General features: G+C 53.3%; 1 protein-coding gene across 10 annotated transcripts; it reads right to left on the bottom strand.

The window, feature by feature from the left end:
* Positions 1-9: 9 nt before the first annotated feature.
* LOC102232931 (protein 4.1-like) lies at positions 10-17414 on the bottom strand. Of its 10 annotated transcripts, none has more exons than XM_023326839.1 (25): positions 16588-17412; positions 15385-15475; positions 15151-15315; positions 14410-14514; positions 14184-14226; positions 14027-14102; positions 13830-13951; positions 13632-13728; positions 13464-13551; positions 12724-12765; positions 12326-12478; positions 11770-11867; positions 11520-11695; positions 11038-11121; positions 9604-9702; positions 9298-9416; positions 9185-9232; positions 9070-9099; positions 8824-9000; positions 7517-7612; positions 3077-3838; positions 2357-2455; positions 2010-2090; positions 1566-1691; positions 10-1078 (listed from the first exon to the last, which is right to left on the bottom strand). In XM_023326839.1, exons 2-24 carry the CDS (start codon positions 15463-15465, stop codon positions 1581-1583), a joined length of 2952 nt encoding a protein of 983 aa, XP_023182607.1. In that variant the 5' UTR covers positions 15466-15475; positions 16588-17412; the 3' UTR covers positions 10-1078; positions 1566-1580. The 10 variants fall into 10 exon arrangements, with proteins under 10 accessions (XP_023182607.1, XP_023182608.1, XP_023182606.1 ...); XM_023326840.1 differs by having other exon boundaries at positions 1570-1691; XM_023326838.1 differs by having other exon boundaries at positions 10-1691.
* Between the last annotated feature and the right edge of the window lie 2349 nt (positions 17415-19763).

Here is a 19763-nt window from a genome sequence, read left to right as displayed (position 1 = left end):
AGAAGAAAGTTGTTTGTTTCTTCATTTTAATAAAGTTCAGTGATGAAGGTGAGACAATAAAACCGTACACCAGGGGGCGTTCTGGTTCAGTCTGAGGCCATAAATACAGAAATGAGGTCAGAGGTCAAAGGTCAACAAAGTTCCTTAAATAAAAACAGTTTTTCCAGAATAAAGAACAGGAAGGATCGGTTCCAGCAGGCGGGTTCACCTGAATCAACTGACCCAACAGGAACCACTTCCTGTTCAGTTGACCCGGTACCATCAGTTACTGCCAGTTACCATGGCAACAGATCCAGGTGAGAATCTGGCTCTCTTACCGCAGATCCAGATAACATGCATCAGGATCAGTTGCCATGGTGACGGGCCCAGGTGAGACAGGCTGATGTTCTGATGGTCGAAACGGATCGCCGAGATTCTGAACCTGCCAAGCAGAACCGACCCAGTCCAAAAATGTGACAGGAAGTGGAAGAAAATATAACAAACAGGTGAAACTAGCGTCTACCACTGAAGACTTCCTTTCAAAATAAGAGTCCATCCCAACAGCTTCCTACTCCGACCAGGGCTTTTATTTTGAAGGGCTCTCCTGTAGAGCGTCTACCACAGCAGACTGAGGTCAAAGTTCACTCCAACAGAGCTGACCATCAGGATCAGACCTGCTTCCTCCGAGCTCTATGGCACTTCCTGTTGCATCATGGGTAAATACTGGCTGAGCTTTGGCTGCGCAAGCGATGGAGGCAGGAAGCAGATTTTCATAATAAAAGCTTCTCGGTAGGTTCTCGAACTGTCAGTCAGGAGCACACCTGAGTCAGTCGGCCAATCAGAAGGCTTCCTGAAGCAGTCAGGGGGCGTGGCTTGAGGTGTGTGAGGGGTCGGGGCTTCTTAAATACATGACAGCTTCACCTGGAGACCAACGTCCACCTGCAGCATACAGCGCCAGGGTGTGTGTGTGTTTGTGTGTGTGTGTTTGTGCATGCATTCATGTGGTGAGTTCTTCGCTCCAGTCGGGGTCAGAATCCGCTTGGTGCGATTGGCTAGGGACTACAAATCCCATAATGCAACAGAGGATCAACATTCAGTCCTGAAAGAGACAGACGGGAGAAAAGAGAGACAGACAGGAGGACAGAGAGACAGACAGGAGAAAAGAGAGACCAAGCAGATCAACAGATTGTTTTCTTAAATCATCCTAGTTTCTCTTCTTCTGCTGTTTAGTTCCTCAGTCTCTCTTTCTCTTTCTCAGCAGGGACATCTAGTGTTAATCAAGGGAACTGCAGCAGGAAGTGGGGGGTGACTGAACCACTGACCATCATGCAGACATGCAGCAGGTACAGCAGCAGGTACAGCGCCTCCTGCAGGCTTTTCAGCTGGCTGAGCCAATCAGAGCGCTCCATACTGAAGCTGAACCAGTAGAATCTGAGTTCAGTTTCTACTCAGAAACTAAACGAGTTCAGGAGCCACAGAATTTAACAGGCTACCTGATTGGTTAAACCTGTTCCGGTTTAAACCAATCAGAGCCAGCCAGGCGGAGGCCATGCAACCGACCAATGAGCATTCAGCTGGAGTCCCACCTGCCTGTGACATCACTAATTGATCATGTGATCAGGAGGAACCTCCGTTTCTTTGTGGACGACGACTCTGGTGACGGACAGTTCAGGATGCTGCCGCCGCGCCTCGCACAGCGCCGCCGCCAGGGCCTTTAGAGAGACGGGACGGTCAGAACCGGACCGGAACTGGGACCAAGACCAAGACCAGAACCAGACCAGACTGGGACTGGACCGGGAACAATCTCAGGACCGGATCAAACCGGGACTGGATCGGACTCGGCCCCAGGTCCCGGTCCTCAGATCCCTGCATCTCCAGGAGTTTCCCTGGTTCTGCCAGCTGGTGGACCTGTAGGACTCGGACCAGCAGGTTCTGGTCGGGCCTTTGGGTCGGGCGTGTTGGTGAAGAGAGACGCTCAGAGGCTGTGCAACAAGGTGAGTCCTGCAGGTTCTGATGGGTTCTGATGGTACCTGCTCATGGTCTTCCTCGGTGTCTCCAGATATGACGATTCTTTTCTCCACTCTGGTTTCTGAAACTCCTCCTTTCACCATCTAAGGATGAAAACAGAAGAAGAAACCAGACTCAACATTTGAACCGTCCTGAAGGTCAGAGACCGCTGACCCAATGTGACCTTTGACCTGTTCGGTAGGCAGGCTGTGGCGGGATGAAATGTTACCTAAGGTCAAAAGTTCTGGACAGAAGAATCAGAGGATCAGAGATCCTGCAAACTGCTGAGGTACATTTATGTGTCGCCGTGTGAACACGACTGTATGGAGTTGCCATGGTGATGTGGGTGGTGGTGTTGCCATGGTGATACCTTGGTGATGTGGGTGGTGGTGGTGGTGTTGGACGTCTCTGCGGTGAAGGTCTGGGAGCTCAGCAGGAGGCCGGCGGGGGGATCAGCGCCGCCGTGGCTCTGAAACACATCAGAACAAAACCAGAACCATCAGGGGCCACAAAGGGATGCTGTGAGTCCAACTGGTACCGACTGGATTGGTACCAGTCATGTCTACAGGAACACTCAACGTGACTCTAACCCTGCAGGTGGAGACGGTCAGTCAGAGCTTAAGGTCAGAGCCGGACCGGGTCGGACTGTCCTCTAAAACCAACCCTAAACCTCCTCTGAGGTCCGGCCTCTGGCTCCACCCAGGGAACCCGTGGCAGTACAAGCAGGACCAGGGCGAGGTGGTACCAGGAAATGGGCCGGGTCTGAATGTTTACAAGTCACTTCCAGCTGAAATGGATCAGAACCAGGTCTTAAATCAAAGGATACAGGAGTAGGTTCTGCTGTTGGAGTTTGGGTTTCTGGTCTTCAGAGTTCTGCTGACTGTGTGTGTCCAGAACCAGAACCAGAACCAGAACCAGAACCAGATGAAGCAGCGTTTAGCTTCTCTGCTCCTTAGACCTGGAACAAAACCTGCTGGTTCCTTTAAGCTGGAGACCTGCCTGGTAGCTTTGGATCAGTACCAGAACCGCTCTGACTGACCCGATCACCTCTGGACAGATGCAAATATGGACCAACGAAAGACGTCCTCACCCCGGGAGCTTCGTAGGTCAGAGTCTTCCTCATCACCGGGACTTCCTGAAACACACAGGAAACACACCGACTGTTGACAACCGGAGACAACCGGTCCTCCACATTCATCGGGAAATGTTTTACCGGTACCAGAACCAGGCAGGTAACACTGGGACAGAGACTTTCAGGAGGACAGGTCCAACAGGTCACGCGGGGTAACGGGGTCCGCTGGGGACAGAGGGACTCTAGGGGACTTGGTGGGACAGGACCGACTGGGACATGTCTCAGTGGGACGGGTCTCTGCGTCTCCATGGTTACCTCCTCGTCCTCATGTGGGGACTGTTGGGTGGGGCTGGTGGAGCCCCGGGACTCGGGGCGGGGTGAAGGCGGGGTCCGATCTCCTTCCTCCTGGGAGTCGTCTGACTCTCCGTTGTCATGGTAACCACAGGCGTCCCGCTCGCCGGCTTGTCTGACCGCAGCCTCCGTCGATTCGTCGACGGCTGCCTGAGCGAGCACGCTGATGACATCATCATCACTGCTACCCTCATCACTGCCATCCTGATCCTCATCTTCATCACTAGCCTCACGTTTACCGCTGCCTTCGCTAGCTCCGCCCCCGTCACCACGGCTGGGCCGCTGGGCTGTGACATCGTCGTCAGGGGGGGACAGGGGATGAGCGGGGGGCGGGGCTACCTTAAAGCGATCTGCGACGTCCCGGTCCTGGTCCTGATCCTGGTCCCTGGACTCTGGGAGGACAAAGACCGTCTCCACCTTCTCCGACGTCTGAAACAGAAAACAGAGACATTCAGGAGACACGATATGAAAACGTCTTCAAGTTCTGAATTAAAGGACAATCCTCTGGAGACAATGAAGACATGACAGAGATGGACCTGGACATGGGGACAGGGAGACAGGAGGACATGGGGACAGGTAGACAGAAGAACATGAGGACAGCAGGACATGGGGACCGGTAGACAGAAGGACATGAGGACTGGAGGACATGGGGACCGGAGGACATAGGGACAGGTAGACAGAAGGACAGGAGGACATAGGGACAGGTAGACAGAAGGACAGGAGGACATGGGGACCGGAGGACATAGGGACCGGTAGACAGAAGGACATAGGGACAGGTAGACAGAAGGACAGGAGGACATGGGGACCGGAGGACATAGGGACAGGTAGACAGAAGGACAGGAGGACATAGGGACCGGTAGACAGAAGGACATAGGGACAGGTAGACAGAAGGACAGGAGGACATAGGGACAGGTAGACAGAAGAACATGAGGACAGCAGGACATGGGGACCGGTAGACAGAAGGACATGAGGACTGGAGGACATGGGGACCGGAGGACATAGGGACAGGTAGACAGAAGGACAGGAGGACATAGGGACAGGTAGACAGAAGGACAGGAGGACATGGGGACCGGAGGACATAGGGACAGGTAGACAGAAGGACAGGAGGACAGGAGGACATAGGGACAGGTAGACAGAAGGACAGGAGGACATGGGGACCGGAGGACATAGGGACCGGTAGACAGAAGGACAGGAGGACATGGGGACCGGAGGACATAGGGACCGGTAGACAGAAGGACAGGAGGACATGGGGACAGGTAGACAGAAGAACATGAGGACAGCAGGACATGGGGACAGGTAGACAGAAGGACAGGAGGACATAGGGACAGGTAGACAGAAGGACAGGAGGACATAGGGACAGGTAGACAGAAGGACAGGAGGACATGGGGACCGGAGGACATAGGGACAGGTAGACAGAAGGACAGGAGGACAGGAGGACATAGGGACAGGTAGACAGAAGGACAGGAGGACATGGGGACCGGAGGACATAGGGACCGGTAGACAGAAGGACAGGAGGACATGGGGACCGGAGGACATAGGGACCGGTAGACAGAAGGACAGGAGGACATGGGGACAGGTAGACAGAAGAACATGAGGACAGCAGGACATGGGGACAGGTAGACAGAAGGACAGGAGGACATAGGGACAGGTAGACAGAAGGACAGGAGGACATGGGGACCGGAGGACATAGGGACAGGTAGACAGAAGGACAGGAGGACATAGGGACAGGTAGACAGAAGGACAGGAGGACATAGGGACAGGTAGACAGAAGGACATGAGGACAGCAGGACATGGGGACAGGTAGACAGAAGGACAGGAGGACATAGGGACAGGTAGACAGAAGGACAGGAGGACATGGGGACCGGAGGACATAGGGACAGGTAGACAGAAGGACAGGAGGACATAGGGACAGGTAGACAGAAGGACAGGAGGACATGGGGACCGGAGGACATAGGGACAGGTAGACAGAAGGACAGGAGGACGTAGGGACAGGTAGACAGAAGGACAGGAGGACATGGGGACAGGTAGACAGAAGAACATGAGGACAGCAGGACATGGGGACAGGTAGACAGAAGGACAGGAGGACATAGGGACAGGTAGACAGAAGGACAGGAGGACATAGGGACAGGTAGACAGAAGGACAGGAGGACATGGGGACCGGAGGACATAGGGACAGGTAGACAGAAGGACAGGAGGACAGGAGGACATAGGGACAGGTAGACAGAAGGACAGGAGGACATAGGGACCGGTAGACAGAAGGACAGGAGGACATGGGGACCGGAGGACATAGGGACCGGTAGACAGAAGGACAGGAGGACATGGGGACAGGTAGACAGAAGAACATGAGGACAGCAGGACATGGGGACAGGTAGACAGAAGGACAGGAGGACATAGGGACAGGTAGACAGAAGGACAGGAGGACATGGGGACCGGAGGACATAGGGACAGGTAGACAGAAGGACAGGAGGACATAGGGACAGGTAGACAGAAGGACAGGAGGACATAGGGACAGGTAGACAGAAGGACATGAGGACAGCAGGACATGGGGACAGGTAGACAGAAGGACAGGAGGACATAGGGACAGGTAGACAGAAGGACAGGAGGACATGGGGACCGGAGGACATAGGGACAGGTAGACAGAAGGACAGGAGGACATAGGGACAGGTAGACAGAAGGACAGGAGGACATGGGGACCGGAGGACATAGGGACAGGTAGACAGAAGGACAGGAGGACGTAGGGACAGGTAGACAGAAGGACAAGAGGACATGGGGACAGGTAGACAGAAGAACATGAGGACAGCAGGACATGGGGACAGGTAGACAGAAGGACAGGAGGACATAGGGACAGGTAGACAGAAGGACAGGAGGACATGGGGACCGGAGGACATAGGGACAGGTAGACAGAAGGACAGGAGGACATGGGGACCGGAGGACATAGGGACAGGTAGACAGAAGGACAGGAGGACATGGGGACCGGAGGACATAGGGACAGGTAGACAGAAGGACAGGAGGACATGGGGACCGGAGGACATAGGGACAGGTAGACAGAAGGACAGGAGGACATGGGGACCGGAGGACATAGGGACAGGTAGACAGAAGGACATGAGGACAGGAGGACATGGGGACCGGAGGACATATGGACAGGTAGACAGAAGGACAGGAGGACAGGAGGACATGGGGACCGGAGGACATAGGGACAGGTAGACAGAAGGACAGGAGGACATGGGGACCGGAGGACATAGGGACCGGTAGACAGAAGGACAGGAGGACATGGGGACCGGAGGACATGGGGACCGGTAGACAGAAGGACAGGAGGACATGGGGACAGGTAGACAGAAGAACATGAGGACAGCAGGACATGGGGACAGGTAGACAGAAGGACAGGAGGACATAGGGACAGGTAGACAGAAGGACAGGAGGACATGGGGACCGGAGGACATAGGGACAGGTAGACAGAAGGACAGGAGGACATAGGGACAGGTAGACAGAAGGACAGGAGGACATAGGGACAGGTAGACAGAAGGACATGAGGACAGCAGGACATGGGGACAGGTAGACAGAAGGACAGGAGGACATAGGGACAGGTAGACAGAAGGACAGGAGGACATGGGGACCGGAGGACATAGGGACAGGTAGACAGAAGGACAGGAGGACGTAGGGACAGGTAGACAGAAGGACAGGAGGACATGGGGACAGGTAGACAGAAGAACATGAGGACAGCAGGACATGGGGACAGGTAGACAGAAGGACAGGAGGACATAGGGACAGGTAGACAGAAGGACAGGAGGACATAGGGACAGGTAGACAGAAGGACAGGAGGACATGGGGACCGGAGGACATAGGGACCGGTAGACAGAAGGACAGGAGGACATGGGGACCGGAGGACATAGGGACCGGTAGACAGAAGGACATGAGGACAGGAGGACATGGGGACCGGAGGACATAGGGACAGGTAGACAGAAGGACAGGAGGACATGGGGACCGGAGGACAGAAGGACATGGGGACCGGAGGACATAGGGACAGGTAGACAGAAGGACAGGAGGACATGGGGACCGGAGGACATAGGGACAGGTAGACAGAAGGACAGGAGGACATGGGGACAGCACCTTCAGCAGGTTGTGTTCCCTGAAGGTCTCTTGCTCTCTGGTGGACTTTAGCAGAGCCGTCAGTTCTGGAGATATTTCATCGAAGGACGGTTTGGGCTGGACAGGAGAGACAGACTGAGGTGAGGACATGGACATGGACACCTTCATGGACCTGGCAGCTCTGGACCAGAACCGAGCCCAGTGGGTTCTGGGTTCTACTGAAACTTCAGTCATCTTCAGTTTCAAACTTCCCAACAGTCAAACGACCAGAGAGGCTCATCGAACCCTGCCCTGAACCCTGACCTCTGGATGAACCCTGACCTCCCATCGCAGCCCAACAACTGAACCAAACCTGAAAAGCAGAAGCTTCAGCTGAAGGAGGTGAAAGTGGGGGAGCGAAGCAGGAAATGTCCTTCCCGGGTCGGAAGAGGAAGAAAAGCCAGCAGCTTCCTGAGCTCCATCTTGGTCAGGAACAGGAACAAAATGGCCTCTGGGAGGAAGTGGAGCTGAAGCCTGGAGCTCCTCACTGCCCCCTGATGGACAAAAACCACCAGAACCGGACATGAAGGACCCGAGGCCTCCAGGCTGGTACTGGTTCTGGGCCTGCGGGCTGGCCAGCAGGAACAGGAAGTGACCCGGCCGGACGCTTTACGAGACAGGAAGCCATAAGAACCTGTTCCGGATCAGAACCAGCACTCTCAGCCGTTCAGTTTCACACCTCACTTCCTGCTTCAGCGCCGCAGCAGGTCAGTGATGTCACTCATTATGCTTGTTTCCATGTCAACCAGCATACCACTGTGGCTGTGGGGGTGGGGCTTAGCTCTGACATCATCAGGACTCCTCCCTCCTCCCTGCTGGCGCCGGCGGCGTCTTCGGCTCCCGGACGGTGACAGGCTGTCCTCTACTGATGACATCATCAGTGGGAGACACCAGGACGGTTCTGTCCGTTGCCATGGTGACATCGTCCTCGGCCCGCACCCAGAGGACTCCGCCAGTGGTGGTGTCGTAGCTCCGCCTCTGCCTCTCTCTGATTGGCTGTTGAGCCGCTCGGCTCATCATGAACAGCTCCCCCACCCTGCCACCCCGCCTCCTGGACGGGACAGGTGAGCGACATCAGCCAATCAGGTGACAGGACACAGGTAAGGTAAATAAGCTTCAAGTAGTTATGATCTGTAATATCTGGTAAAACATGGAATATTAAAGTGACCTGAACTGAAGGGTCCAGTTCTGGTTCCTCAGAGGTTCTACAGACCTAAAAGTTCTGCTGAAGGTCTGGACGCACCTGGACCCCCGGTTGACCCCAGGTTGACCCCGGTCGACCCACTCACCTCCTCCGGCTCCAGCGGTTCGATCATGGGCGCGTCGTCGGCGCGGCGCAGCGGAGACGCGGCCAGGCGTTTGTCCCACTCCGTCATGCCGCCGCCCCCCTGCTCTCCCTCCAGGAAGGAGCGCCGCAGCGCGCTGATGGACGTCTGGACGATGTCCTCTGGGCTGCCCAGCGTCTCCTGTGGCAGACGGGACAGAGGGTTGCCGGTTCGATTCCCCGCCTGTGATTGAACGAGCCTCATGTTTACCTGAGTCTTCAAGTCTTCGTCCTGATCAGACTGTTGGACAGACAGAGGACACACAGACACGTTACAGCGTGTCCCCAGGGGACGGGTGACCTGTACGGGAGGGACAGGTGTGTACCTCGGTCACGGTCAGGTCGCCATCGACGACGGTGTCCGTCAGCTCCGTCTGGAAAACAAAGAGTTAATTACAGGGACATGGACAGGAGGGAGAGGAGGGACAGGTTTGGTTACCTTGGTGTCGTGTTTCTGTGGAGACGGAGGACTTTCTGGAGAAACCTCTATGGTCTTCCTCTCCTCTTTCTGCTCCTCTTTCTGCTCCTCCTGCACCAGCAGCAGCAGAACCTCCTCAACTGGAACCAGAACCAGAACCTTCATGGGTTGGACAGGTGTCCTCGTCCCCTTTATGAGACATTGTGACCCGTCCAGTTCTTCCAGAGAAAGTCCTCCCCGAGTTTATTAAGCCAACGGTACCAACTGATCGATCATTACCCATCGATCAGCTGCTTCTTCGGCTCCTCTGATTGGCCAGATTCTTACCTGGCTCCTCCCTCCTGTCGTCCAGCGTCCTGGTTACCGTGGCGATGTGGTCGCTGACAGCGATGGCTTTTGATGCTGCATACAGTCCTGAGCCCATGTCTGCACACACACACACACACACACCCACACACACACTGCTGTGATGTCATCACCATTACATCAGCACAGGAAACCAACAGTCACCGTTGCCATAGCAACCATTGTGATGCTCAGCCAGTCTGTTCATTAACAGGCCATTGCCAAGGCAACAGCACAATCAGCCAATCAGAGCTAAGGGCACATGCACGGCATCTCTGGCGGACCAATCAGAGCACAACGTTGGTGTCGCATGGTGACTGAGGTTCTTCTGAACAATATGGCCGACACCGAGGTCAGAGACCAGGGACCCCACCTGGTGGTGGAGCGGGGACCAGGTTCCCTCCTCCAGGTGGAGGTGGGACCCGGTTTGAACCCGGTTAGGGTCAGAACCTGCTGCTCCAGGTGTCTGGGTGATGGAGGACGCAGCAGGACACGGACAGACGGTGAGGGTTTATGAAGCCTGACCTTCGGTCGGTCATGGAACAAAACAGCTGAACCAACAAGAAAAGTGTAGATCTAACACACCTTGAACACCTGAACCTGAAGACTCCAGAGATTACTCTGGTCCCTGTTGGACGTCTCAGTGGTCGTCCACAGGGTCTCTGCTTTGTCTCGTTAGGATCCGACTGCTTGCTTTGGTCAAACAGCCAGCAGTGAGCTGGTATCAGAGTTCAGAGGTACCAAGAGAAACCATTGATGAACTGAACTCTGGGTAGAGAGGAAATCTACAAAGAAGTTCTGGATTAGATGTGTTAGAAAGAGAAGAGGACACTGCTCTGGTTGCTGAAGGTTTTCTCCAGGGTCAACCAGAAACTGGAGGCTCTAAACATCATCAAGCCTCAGACTCAGGAAGAGCAGAGCGCCTGGTGGAGCATAACGGCTCCAGTAGTTTGGCTGTTTGGTTCATGAGTTTTTGAGAGGACTTGTCAAGAATCAGTCTGTAGAGGTAATCCTGTCCGGTTCCTTCTGTTCTGTGTGCAAAGGTTGATCTTTAGCAGTGGTTGGCCGCTGAGAATGAAGCAAACAGTTTCCATGTATGGTGCACTGTCTCTACCCCTGAGCCCCGCAGCGCCCCCTGCACACATGATGATGGCAGCACATGTCTGACATGTGACTGCATCAACGCAAACAGATGATCATGGCGGGTCTGAAACAAGCGCAGCCAGTCAGGATGCAACAACCCAAAAAAAGCTGAGAGAAGCAAGAGCTGGAATCAATCAGAGAGCAGCACCACTCCAACCAATCAGAGAGCAGCAGCATTCCAGCCAATCAGAGAGCAGCACCACTCCAACCAATCAGAGAGCAGCAGCATTCCAGCCAATCAACAGAACTCAGAGCTGCAGAGTCCAGGACTACCTGAGTAAGCTCGACCGTTGGCTTTGAGCGACACAGTGATGGCAGGAGAGCCAATCAGAGAAGACGTTGCTGTGGTCCTGGAAGCTAAAGACCAATCAGAAATGGGTAAAGAACATGTAAACACTCTAGTGACCCATCAGTACTCCCCTCCCACTGGAACCGGCCATAGAAAGTGGACCTAGAGACTCTGTCAGGGTGCTTGGAGCTCCTACCAGAGGCCCCAGTGCTCAGGGCCCCGTCCTCCATGTTTCAGACCTGAATGGGCTCCCAGCTGGTTTCTGCAGAGGGCACCACCATCATTTGAATGAGGTGTGCCGGAGCAGAGAAGCGGGCCCTGAGGACCGGGTCTGGGAACCGATGCCTGCACCAGAATCAGGACTAACTACAGGGGTCCGTACTCCTTCTGAGACCAGAACAACAGAACCAACACGTAGAGCTCTACAGAAACCAATGACCCTACTGGTAACTGGTGTGACTGGTACCTCCGTCCAGGCTCCGGCTCAGCATGTTCCTCTTGCTGATGCATCGTGGGAAGTTGGGAGCGGGTCTGGATATCTGAGCGCTGGCTCTGCGGCTCTGAATCTGGGTCCGACCGCTGTAGCGAAACTTTGACCCCAGAGAGAGAAACTTCTTTGGCGGTTCCTCAGGAGACAGCAGCCTGTGAGACAGATGGCCGTGAGACGTCTCATGGACACATGGACGGAGACGTGTGGACACCAGAGAGCTGCCGACCTGAAGAAGGAGTGATGCTCCACACACACCTTCCACAGCCGCTTGGCTGCTCTGTGGTTCAGCAGCTTGAAGCCAATGATGGACTCAAACTGGTCAAACTGGAGACAAACAGACTTTGCAGTAAACGCAGCAGGCATCAGCTGCTAGCAACGCAGCTACACGTTAGCTCATTAGCACTCCATAACAACTTGGTAGTGGTGAGCACTGCTAGCTAACAAATTAGCTAAAACACTAGCTCTTTGGTAAAGGGCTGATCATAAACATTAGTTATGCTAATGCTAAAGTCCTATACTAACATAGTATTTAGCAGAAGCTAATGCTAAAGGGCTAACTTCAAACAATCATGTGTCAGTGACACTAACGTAGTAGCTAAGTGTGCTAAAGGTTAACAAAGCGCTAAAGAGGTAAACAAAACAATTAGCTCTGCTATTAGCGCCTTAGCAGATTAGCAGAACTGCGCCCACCTCTTCAACATGCTAACAGCTGGTTGTCAGTAAGCTAACTTGATTAAAACATTGCTGGGTCAGAGGACAGTGGGTGTCTTGGTCCGTCTCACCTCTCCAGGTCGGATCTTGATGTAAAAGTTGTTCCGTTTGTAGGAAATCTTCAGGATCTTCGGCCAGGAGAATCGGTTGATTCTCAGCCGGTCTCTGTACACCAGCAGCCCGCTGTTACACACGCCCAGCATGATGGCCACGCCCTCCGAGTCCTGCAGGAACACAGACGTCAGTGAAGGCAACACGGCCACTTCAGGCACAACCACAGGAGGATGGACATCTGGGGACATCTGGGCTCAACAACCGGCGACAGCAGCAACAGGTGAGACTGGGCCAGGTATCAGGTTCTGATCTAATTGTATGATCCATGAGAGGCGGTTCCTCAACAGAACCGCCGTCTGTCCACAATTTGGACGACCTCAGGACAATCAGGATCACACTGAGGACGCCGTCTTACCTCTGATTGAGCAGACAGGCAGTCAAAACGGCTTCCTGCCATCTAGTCCAAGCAGGCAGACAGACAGAGACAGACAGACAGAGAGACGGAGACAGAGAGACAGAGGGACAGACAGTCATTCAGACAGAAGGACTGGTCTGCATGTAGACCATCCAACAGAGACACTCACATCTTTAAACTGAAGGTTTGCTAGCAGGACGTCCTGAAGGACAAATGGACTCTGTTGGACACCAAGGGAAGCTCCGATTGGCTCAGAGAGGAACCAATCAGAAGCCAGTTAGAAATTAAATCTGGAGTCTAACAGGAAACAGAAAGTTCAGCCAACCTGAGGGTCAGGCTGAGGTCAGGGTCACTGAGGTCAGGGCGGGGTCGCCTGGAGGATGTACAGGTGAGGTGAATGCAGGTTTGTGTTCTGGCTGACGATGGGATCAGTCGGACCCGTTTCGCCGTCGGTCCTGATCAGAGATTCTGTTGAACTGAACCTGATGGTGGAAAAATCGTTTCTGTCCCATCAGCAGCAGCCGCCGCTATCGATGGAACAGGAAGTGTGTCGCTGCTGATTTATTGGACGCTCTGAAAGCAGAGCGGCAGCGGACTGAACCCAATGAGGACGGGCCGGAGCCGTGGTCCAACAGAACCACGGCTCAAACTGCTTCACTGCTGGTTCAGAAAAAAACCAACACGGTGACCCAGAACCCGGTCGGCTCTGACTGGAGGAACCAGAACCCGGTCGGCCTCACCTTGGCGTGATGCAGGTCCACTCCGTACATGGAGAGTTTCTTCACATTCTCCAGGAAATGCATCTCGGCTTCTGCTGGACTCATTCCTCTGAACACAGAGAGACCGGTCAGAACTCCAGAACCTCACCTGAACCCGGAAACATCCGACCGGCACCGCGGCCCACCGACCTGAGGGTCCGGTGCAGATCCATGATCTTGGCCTCCATCTCTTTGGTTTGGTTTGGAGCGAAACACAACTCACTGACGTAGTCTGGAGCACATTCATCTGGAAACCAGACGGACAAAGGTCAACCAGAAACACTGACCTGCTCTGACCCCTGGGGGTCAGTCAGGGTCAGAGTTCAGTCTCTCAGGTGTTTTCCGTACCAGAGTCGTAGTCTCCGAGCTCCGACTGAACCGTGTAGGAACCAAGAACGGCGTGAGTTGCAAAGGAACATGGAAGACGTCCGGAAACGACATCCTGTCTGAGCTGCAGACACAGGAAGTACCTGCCGAGAGACAGAAACCAGGTGAGACACGAAGATGAGGCCGAGCTGGGAGCTGGTCAACTGGTGGCGCCGTACCTGGTGATGTCCTCAGACAGCTGGGCCGGGTTCGGAGGGTAAAACTTTACGTTAAAGGAGAAGTTCCAGGGAACGCCTGAGGAGAGAAGAGCAGAGTCAGCGCTAACGGAAAGGTACAGCGCAGACGCTACAACCAACCAATCAGCTCCAAACTGACCTCTGACCTGCTTCTTGATCTCCTTTGCAGGATCCAACCAGTTCTGCAACAGACAGACAGAAAGTGGACAGTTAGACAGGTGGACAGAAGCATCCTTTAGATAGGAAACCTGACTGCTTCGTTCTTTCACTAGCGTCTATTCAGACATGAAATCTGTCAACATTACTGGTTAACTGGACAGGTAGAGAGACAGGTAGAGACAGACAGAGACAGGTGAGACAGGTACCTTGTTGCTGTCTGCGTCTCTGAAGGACAGGCTGAAGTAATCTCTCTCCAGCAGGTTGAGGTGATCACAAACTTTCTCAAACAGCTGCAAACCTCGAGATCGTTTCTGGAACCAGAGAGAGAACAGGCGGTTTACTTCATGATTTGACTAGGACAGTCCACATCAGTCAACATTGCTGTGGTTTACAGCAACGTTAATTAGCACAATGGCTAAACGTCAGGCAGGTAAGGACAGAAAGAGAAACAGATTAAAATAAAGTATTTTTTATTTCTGAATAAAATCAATTAAAGGTGAGGAGCTAAACAGCTAGCTGCCTAGCTGATCACAGGTCAGTCCTGGGGTTTAGTGGAAACAAATGCTAAAGCTCTGATCTCAACCATGTTGAACCACCGGTGACATTTCCACTACAGGAAATGGAACAAAAACGTCTTCAAAATAAGAGCCTGAGTACAAACATCCAGCTACTTTAATAATGATGATAACTTCAACACAGACGTTGAAGTTTATTCAAGTGAAAGTTTAGCAAGCTAGCGCTTCAGAATTTTAGCTAAGTACGCTACAGTTAGCTCCACTGTTAGCGGATTAGCGGGAGTGCGCCCCCCGCTGGTCTTACATGATAGCAGTTTGCTAAGTTACATTTGATGACATTTAAACTTGGATAACATTGGACCAGGTGAGCTGTAACGGTTCTGCTGTCTCATTATCAGTCTGTCCCTGTCCAGTTTGTCCATCATGTCTCACCTCCACGATGCAGGTGAACTGCGACCCGTCCAGTAGCGCCACCCGGGTCTGCATGGTTCTGAAGCCCAGCGCGGTTCTGGCCGGAGAGCGAGCGACGCGTCCGCCCGACGACAGCAGACTGCTGGAGTCCTCGGCCAATGAGCTCTGAGCTGGGCCCTCTGCTCCCTGAGGAAACAGGAAATGATTCACAGCAGGCCTGAGGTCAGAGGTCATCCGGGGTCTGAGGCCAGTTACCTGTTTAGGTGTGGAGTGGGCGGCGACTTCAGGGAAAGGCTCCGCCTCTGGGGGCTGGGCTTCACTGGGCTCTGTTGTCATGGTGATTCACCTGGAGACAGTGATGTCACAGCTCACTGCCACGGTTACCACGGAGACCAGTGATGTCAGAGCAGGACACGTTCAGGAAGTGATGTTTGGTTCATTAATTAATGCTGATGTGACACCGGGCCACCCAGAACCCAACTGGACCTCCGGACGCTGACTGCCATGGTAACCAGCCGCTGACCCCGTCCAGCTGTCAGGTGAACGGTTACCACGGCAACGGCAGACAGACGGATTACAGCCGGAGACAATCTGATGTAATCTGATTTGGTGAGGATGATGAGGAGATTCTGAGAGGAAGGTTCTGGAACCAGAGCGGAAAAACAGCTGGTTCTGGTTGGGTTCTGACAAACTGGACCTGGACGGTCCAGAGCGCGGACAGAACCAGAACCAGAGTTTATGACCCAATCATCATTTTACAGGATTAACCATTTTAGAACCTTCAGAACCTCCTGAAGATCTGTGACGTTAGGTCCAGATGGTTCTGGTTCTGTTGATTCTGGTTAAGATGGTTCTGGTTCTGATGTTTCTGATCTTGAAGCCTGTCTTGGTTCTGGTGAATTGGACCGGTTCAGTTGTGGTTCTGATGAATTGGACCGGTTCTGTTCTCCAGCTTGTATTAATGACGTTTTTCTCCACGCAGGGTCAGAATTATTCGTACAGGAGAACTGGACCGGAAGCAGCCAGGACTCAGAACCGGTTCGGGTCCCGGACGGGTTGAAGCAGCAGGACCCTCCCATCATCCTCATCCTCATCTTCCTCAGCAGCAGCACGCGCTGCTTTGTTCAGGTGCACCTGATGAAGAGGATGCTCTTCATCACCGGAACCAGCTGACTCATCAGCCGCAGCACGAACCCGAACCGAACGCATGAGACCGGGTCCAGACCGACCGGACCGGACCGGACCGGACCGGACCGCAGCTCTTCCTCTGCGGGTCGGGAGTGTCCCGGGGCGCGCGCGAGCCTGAGGTCCTGCAGCAGGACACGGACACGCGCATCGGGCTGCAGCGGGACCGGAACCGAGAGGCAGCAGCTGGAGGTTCTGTGTAGTGACCGAACCGACCCGGACCGAACCGAACCGGACCGGACCAGCTGCTCTCACATCAAAGCACATCTTTACCTGTCCTCGTGCAGGACGCTCGCCCTCTTTCCGCCGGTCAGCGACGCCGCTCTGCTCTCTACGTCATCACCTACTACGACGGGCTGTGACGTCATGACGCACACCGGGGCCCGAGGGGTTCAGGAGACCGGGGGTCCAGGGGCCCCAGGCTGAGTGTTCCTCTCTGCTGTCGCAGTAAATCTGTTTTCTCTTGCTGGTGAGTTTGATCAGCGGAACCAGAACCACAGAATCGGGTCGGTTCGGTTCTCCTCAGGAACATTCAGGAGGATCAAGTTAAAATGCGATGCTAACAGCCTGTAAATCATATCATAAAGCATCTGCTGATTTTTATTCCCTGGTTTCACTGAATCATTACAGACAGAAACGTTGAACTGGTTGGATTTCTGTCTCATTTTCCAGTCAATGTTTCCCAGTTTGAACATTTTCACTCATCATCCATCACTTCTTACTTTGACTTCACTCAAAATGGCCGAAACCAACAGCAGTGAACCTTCAGAGGCTCATTTACCTACCAACTGGACCTGGAGCCATGCTAACAGATATGCTAAACGATATGCTAACTGCTGTGCTAACCGATATGCTAACCGTTGTGCTAACCGCTGTGCTAACAGATACAGTAAAATAATGCCCCCCTGTCCTGTTCCTCTGGTTGGGTTCAGTCAGACAGATCTAAGCGCATAGATCTATGAGGAATGTGACTGTAAAAATCTGTGTATTAAAACAAACTGCATACTTTTATTTTAATATTTCATTATGATTACAATTATGATTTGAATAATCAGGTTATTAATGAGCAGATGACCAGTGTGTGTGTGTGTGTGTGTTACTCACCGGTGCAGACAGGAAGTGATCCGTTCAAACAAAAGAAGAAAAAAGAACTGAGATGAAAGAAGTAAATGATGACATCACAGCTCTTCTTCTGCTGCTGCTATTATTGTAGTGGGTTGGTGACATCATCTCCATCATCACCCTCTATGAACCTCCTGAACACACACACACACACACACACACACACACACACAGCGCCCAGCAGTAGCTGTACTGGGAGTTCTGGTTGAAGCTTCAGGAAGTTCTCTGGATGTTTAACGAACAGATCAGGATTTAAAATGAAAACTGATTTTTGATAAAGTATCAGTCAGGGGAAGGAGACACAAACATGGAGGACCCATGTGGCCTAGTCAAAGCAGGAGGAAGATGAGCAGCTGGACTGAAACCCGTCCAGTACCGAACACTGACTGGATAAACTTAATGTCATGTTTTATTTAACAGAAATAATAATAATAATAATAATAAATCAGTGAATACTTCCTGCTGCTCCTTTAAGACCCAAACCAAAACATCCGAGTCCAACCGGGTCAGGAGGCCTTGGTCCAGGTCCAGACCGGCAGAACCCGGCTGGGGAGCAGCAGGGAGGAAGAGGAGGGTGAGGAGGAAGAGGATTACCTGAGCAGGTTCTGCAGCAGTGAGGAAGAAGATGCTGGTGCTGGTTCTGGTTCTGGTTCAGGCGGTCTGGTTCTCCCAGTCAGTCTGTCTGCAGCTGTTTGACGGATTATTGGTTTCTGCTCAGGCTCCGCCCCCAGATTATCCCCCCCCCCCCCCCTCCCAGACTGCCAGCTGCAGGAGGGGGGAGGGGAGGGGGGACTGATGGAGACAGTGAGCCTGGTTCTGGTCCCGGTTCTGGTCCCGGTTGTGTTTCTGGTTCTTGTTCTGCTGATGCTGTCGTCCTGCAGGGATCAGAACCTCTCAGAACCTCAGGTCCATTCTAGTTCTGGAGGACAGAAAACCCCTGCACTCTGATTGGTCCAAGCGGCTGGGGGCGGGGCTTGTCAGACTCCTGCAGCGCTCTGATTGGTGGAGCCAAACTGATCCGAGATCAGATTCCCTGATGGCTGAAAGTCTGAGAAACACGAGGATGAGTTCAGAGTGTCCTCCTGTCTGTCTGTCTGTCTGTCTGTCTGTCTGTCTGTCTGTCTGTCTGTCTGTCTGTCTGTCTGTCTGTCTGTCTGTCTGTCCTCCTGTCTGTCTGGTCTGTCTGTCTCTCTGTCCTCCTGTCTGTCTGTCTCTCTGTCTGTCTGTCTGTCTGTCTGTCTGTCTGTCTGTCTGTCTGTCTGGTCTGTCTGTCTGTCTCTCTGTCTGTCTGTCTGTCTGTCTGTCTGTCTGTCTCTCTGGTCTGTCTGTCTCTCTGGTCTGTCTGTCTCTCTGTCTGTCTGTCTGTCCTCCTGTCTCTCTGGTCTGTCTGTCTCTCTGTCCTCCTGTCTGTCTGTCTCTCTGTCTGTCTGTCTCTCTGTCTGTCTGGTCTGTCTGTCTCTCTGTCTGTCTGTCTGTCTGTCTCTCTGGTCTGTCTGTCTCTCTGTCTGTCTGGTCTGTCTGTCTCTCTGTCTGTCTCTCTGTCTCTCTGGTCTGTCTGTCTCTCTGTCTGTCTGGTCTGTCTGTCTCTCTGTCTGTCTCTCTGTCCTCCTGTCTGCCTGTCTGTCTGGTCTGTCTCTCTCTCTGTCTGTCTCTCTGTCCTCCTGTCTGGTCTGTCTCTCTCTCTGTCTGTCTGTCTGTCTCTCTGGTCTGTCTGTCTCTGTCTGGTCTGTCTGTCTCTCTGTCTGTCTCTCTGTCCTCCTGTCTGCCTGTCTGTCTGGTCTGTCTCTCTCTCTGTCTGTCTGTCTGGTCTGTCTCTCTCTCTGTCTCTCTCTCTGTCTGTCTCTCTGGTCTGTCTCTCTCTCTGTCTCTCTGTCTGTCTGTCTCTCTGTCTGGTCTGTCTCTCTCTCTGTCTGTCTGTCTCTCTGGTCTGTCTCTCTCTCTGTCTCTCTGGTCTGTCTCTCTCTCTGTCTGTCTGTCTCTCTGTGCTCCTGTCTGCCTGTCTGTCTGGTCTGTCTCTCTCTCTGTCTGTCTGTCTCTCTGTCCTCCTGTCTGTCCCTCTGTCTGTCTCTCTATCTGTCTGTCTGTCCTCCTGTCTGTCTGGTATGTCTGTCTCTCTGTCTGTCTGTCTGTCTGTCTCTCTGGTCTGTCTGTCTCTCTGTCTCTCTCTCTGTCTGCCTGTCTGTCTGGTCTGTCTCTCTCTCTGTCTCTCTGGTCTGTCTCTCTCTCTGTCTGTCTGTCTCTCTGTCCTCCTGTCTGCCTGTCTGTCTGGTCTGTCTCTCTCTCTGTCTGTCTGTCTCTCTGTCCTCCTGTCTGTCCCTCTGTCTGTC

This window comes from Xiphophorus maculatus, chromosome 21 (genome assembly GCF_002775205.1).
Source record: "Xiphophorus maculatus strain JP 163 A chromosome 21, X_maculatus-5.0-male, whole genome shotgun sequence".
NCBI lineage: Eukaryota > Metazoa > Chordata > Actinopteri > Cyprinodontiformes > Poeciliidae > Xiphophorus > Xiphophorus maculatus.
Note: the sequence above shows the minus strand (reverse complement) of the source record. Positions and strands in the feature narration are given on the sequence as shown.

Coding starts and splice junctions, on each gene's coding strand:
- LOC102232931 (XM_023326835.1), bottom strand. CDS start 15,465: ATGACAACAGAGCCCAGTGAAGCCCAGCCCCCAGAGGCGGAGCCTTTC. Junction 9,417..9,603: donor CGACAGGAGGGAGGAGCCAG/GTAAGAATCTGG, acceptor TTCTGGTTCCAG/TTGAGGAGGTTCTGCTGCTG. Junction 2,091..2,356: donor CCACCACCCACATCACCAAG/GTATCACCATGG, acceptor TTTCATCCTTAG/ATGGTGAAAGGAGGAGTTTC.